Source organism: Kryptolebias marmoratus, linkage group LG9 (genome assembly GCF_001649575.2).
Source record: "Kryptolebias marmoratus isolate JLee-2015 linkage group LG9, ASM164957v2, whole genome shotgun sequence".
Taxonomy (NCBI): Eukaryota; Metazoa; Chordata; class Actinopteri; order Cyprinodontiformes; family Rivulidae; genus Kryptolebias; species Kryptolebias marmoratus.
This window is the reverse complement of record NC_051438.1, coordinates 11,874,453-11,878,745: the sequence shown is the minus strand read 5'-3', so window position 1 is coordinate 11,878,745 and position 4,293 is coordinate 11,874,453. Positions and strand designations below refer to the sequence as shown.

General features: G+C 41.4%; 1 protein-coding gene across 1 annotated transcript in view; it reads right to left on the bottom strand.

The window, feature by feature from the left end:
- Positions 1-1,331, bottom strand: part of stc2a (stanniocalcin 2a) — an 8,433-nt gene extending 7,102 nt beyond the window's left edge. Inside the window, exon 1 of the mRNA XM_017432992.3 lies at positions 929-1,331. Coding sequence (XP_017288481.1) covers positions 929-1,067 — 139 coding nt within the window. The 5' untranslated portion in view covers positions 1,068-1,331. The remainder of the gene's footprint in view (positions 1-928) is intronic.
- Between the last annotated feature and the right edge of the window lie 2,962 nt (positions 1,332-4,293).

Genomic DNA, 4,293 nt, shown 5'->3' with positions numbered 1-4,293 from the left:
GGGGGGGGCAAGCAGCGTGGGGGGAGGAGGGAAAGGGGATGAGTTGAACTTTAGTGCGCAGGAAAAGTGAGCCGCTGTCAGCAGTGCTTGTTTTGGCATCGCGGGAATGTGCTTGGATTGTACGAGCTCGGCCGCAGCGCGCGTTGAATTACACAGTGGTGTTACCAGGAGTCTGCGCTGCCGCCGCCGCTGCTGCCGCTGCTGCTGCGGGACCTGCACAGGAGTTTGGCCCCGATTTCTTATTTGTTTGTTTTTTTCCCAGAAGAAGAATAAGATATATGCTTTGACATCCTGACACAGGTTTATCTCTCACAAAGAAGGCAGAACGAGAACCCTTAAAATATCGGGCTTGTAGAAAGCAGGACCGTGCGCTCCGGTGTGGTTGTTGCGCGCTATTTGGCGCAATCACACCTGCCTTTTATGGTTCCTATAAGCACCTAATATTATTCGTAAGTGTTGAAATAAATCAACTTTAGCTCTGTCCAGCAACCAAACTCACTGGTCACGTTTTTAACCAGCTAAAATCCAACCTTGACTGCAAAGAAACAAACAACCAAAAAGGGAGATTTTGCTCAGATAACTGTTGAGACAGTTACCTATACCGCGCGCGCGCTCAACCTAGATGGATTACCTATTACCTTGTGCCATTCTATTAATACTTTACTAACATATTGAATGACCGCCTGGGAGTATTTACAAAAGATCGTCTTTCGTGGGAAAGCCTCGAGCCTCGAGTTTGAATTTTAGTCCAGATAATCTCAGAAATCTGCCCCTGTTCTTTAAAGAAAATCAACAAAAAATAACAAAACACGTGTCTGAGAGCAACAAGAATATTCCCCCCCCGTCTCCAATCCCTCCTCAATTTCCATTCTCCTCTCGCCCACCCTCCTCCCCCACAACATCAACACTGTGACACTCCAGATCTTACCTGTGTTCTGCAGAGAGAGGCGTCCTTTGTGGCTCGCGGGCTTCTCCGGGGGCAGGTCGGGAAAATCAATATTATCCGATCCAACTACCCGCTCCAGCACTGACAGAACCAGCAGCGCCGCGGTCAGCTTGACCAACATTGCGTCTCCGGCTGTGCGCCTCAGTCTGTTCCCAGCAACGATCCGGCAGCGTGTGTGTATGTGTGTGTGTGTTAGTGTTAGTGTGTGTGCGTGTCTGAGAGAGAGAAAGAGAGAGAGAGAGCGAGAGAGGGAGGGAGAGAGAGAGAGAGAGAGAGAGAGAGGGCGGGTTCACCTTGGATCAGCGATGAGCGCAGCTGCGACTTGGTGTCTCGCGGAGCAGCTGTGTGGGACTGAATGCACGAGCAGGAAGGGAGATGCTGCCTATATTTCTCAGAAGCCCCGGGTGTCAATTCGGATGAAGGAGTTAAGCAGGTGTTGTCGGCTGGGGCCCTCGCAGCCAATCGGAGGCGAAGAAATCCGCGTCCAGGGTTTTTAGGGGGAGTGTCCAGTTAAAAGTCTCTTTTTTTGTCATAAAACTGGCAGCTCNNNNCACACACCTCCCCACCCCCAAGCCCCACAACCCCATCAAATCTGGAAAATTCAACAATACCATTTGAGATGGCATGCAACTTCCAACCTCCAATGTCCCATGAGGGTCCAACTTCGAGGTTCTAATTTTGCTTTTTAGCAACATAAGTTAAGATAAACAGGGGATAAAAAATATAAGGTTGGGCTGATTTTGCAATGGAATAAACAATATGACATATTTAGGATGCAAATATGCAATAGGAGGTTACAAAAACTGAAGCAAAATGATGTCCAAGTCTTTTATTGGTGGATCATTATCTTCTTTTCTATGGCAGAAAATCTGTCTGTTAGCAAAAAATCTCATGAACCACCATTTTAGTAAAACTTTTAGAAAGTAATTATTAGGTGTACATATATAACTGATTTATATAAATAATCATCCTGATTCAAAACAGCCTACACAGCTAAGCGACCTTAGCAAACACAAAAAGAGCTTTAACTCTTTTACAGATATGGATATAAAGTTATGTGTGATAACAGATTAGAGTCGTCTTCAACCTAAACTCCAAGCCCTAACTGATCTAGCCAAATGTGCTTTTAAAACTTTCCCATTAACTTTTGGAGTCTGCTCTGTTGTTCAGTGAGGTAGGTTTTAATGTAACTCTCAGAAAGTAATTATTGGATGTCCCTGTGCAACTCATTAACTTTTGGAGTCATCCCAATCTAAGATGGCTGCCATAGTTAATCGATCTTGGCCAGCACTAAAATGACTACACCATTGTCAAATTTACAGATACTGAGCTAAAGTTTGGTGTAGTAGTAGTAGCTGAGAGTCACCCTCAACAGTCCCATCTCACGAGATCTTGCTCAATTGCACAAACAGAGCTAACTCAATAATGTTTTGTCATAAGATGATCTTAGCTTAATTCTCCTAATGAAGGGTGGCGGGCGATGTGCATTCCTTCAAGGAATGCTACAGACTTTTAATTTGGGACTGAACCGGTCTGCTAAGTTTGAATAGAAATGCTTAAAGGAGTTTACTTTACAGTAAAAATGATGTATAGAAAAAAATACATTTGCTTTAGGACATTTTAATAAAAGTTTACCCACAACTAAAAGCTCTCGATGATAAATTTTTAAAGCAAAGTAAATTTGAAGATTTCTGTTAAACAATGCCCGATTTATTCTGTGACAATGAGGTATCCTAACCACAAATATAGGTAGTGTTCGGCATGCACTGACAAGTCAACACACTTGGAGGGCATTAGAGAAATCCTCTTGTCAAAAGTAACACCTAAAGATGCCATGCACACAACTCCAAGCCCGTTGAGCCTGCAGAAGGAACAAAGACTCAGGTTTCCCTAAGACTTCTAACACCTGATTGCATCTCTTTGGTGAAGGTTTTCATAGGAGGCAGTGATCTAATGAATGCTGGCATGTTGCAGCACCATCAGTTCTGCTGTGCCAGTGACAGGAAATGACCGTGAGGATTGAGGATTGGGAGCTGCACTAAAGTCTCAAGCCTCCAGGGGGCCCACTGATACTAACTGTTTCAGCATTTTCTTAATTACAACACAGCACTGCTGCAGCCTCACCTTGATAAACCCAAGATCCAGCCTTCCAAACTCCAGCAGAGATGGATAAACCCACAACTTCTGAAAAATTTCGATTTTCTTCTTCACCAAACTTATCTGTCTTTTGACTGTGAGTGCACTTTAAGGAAAGCAAAGTTTTAGAGCCCATGCAAACTCTTAAAACCAAATCTGGTGGTTTAGTGTTAAGTAGGGTTGTGCACCTCTGGTTTGTGGCTGGAACAATCTTGATACACTGCCAACAATTTGATTTATTAAACATACATGAGCAGCAAGAACTGATAGGATACTAAATGATTCAGCCGCGATCACAATACAGTTCAGCCTTTAATTACAATATGACACAATCCGATTATATGAGTTTGATTCAACACACTGACATTAAATACAATACAAGTTGATAAAGCCAAGGAATGGCTCTACATTTGTTATTGAGACTAATTATTTACTAGATAATAAAAAACTGCAGCTCAGAAACAGGTCTTGTTTTAAAATTGCAATACACATATACAAAATTCGGCTCAAAATTAACAAACAACACCCAAAAATGAGGCCTCACACACAGTTAGTACAACTACCAGCAACAGATGTGCTTAACACTTTTTCAGTAGCTCAGCAGTGAGTGGCAAATTTATTTTCTACATTATAAAAAATAGAACATGGTTAAATCTTTCCTTCTGGAATATTAGTAAATCCAGATAATCTGGTTGAAGCATCCGTTTAGTGTTTGTTGCTGTTTATATCACTGACTTATATTGTAATGCTGGACCCTATACAGGATGCCAGACTTTGAAAAGGGAAGAGGATAGTATTCCCATAGGTTGCTCCCAGTACAAGTTTTAGGTCCCACTACCTCTACTTAAACAAAAAATAACATTGTTTTAATTTAAAGAAACAAATCAAAACCTCAGATAGTTTTATCAGTTGTTCACTGTTGTTGATTTGCATAGTTCCTACCACCCTGGCATGTGTTCAGATGTTTATTTTTTCCTTTTTGTTTAGCTGTTAGAAGTTATTCATGCTTAAAATTCAAATATGACACCATTATTGTTTCTTAGGGAGTAGGCAGGAGTGCACATACAGGTGCTGGTCATAAAATTAGAATATCATGAAAAAGTAGATTGATTTCAGTAATTCCATTTAAAAAGTGAAACTTGTATATTATATTCATACATTACATACAAACTCATATATTTCAAATGTTTATTTCGTTTAATTTTGATGAT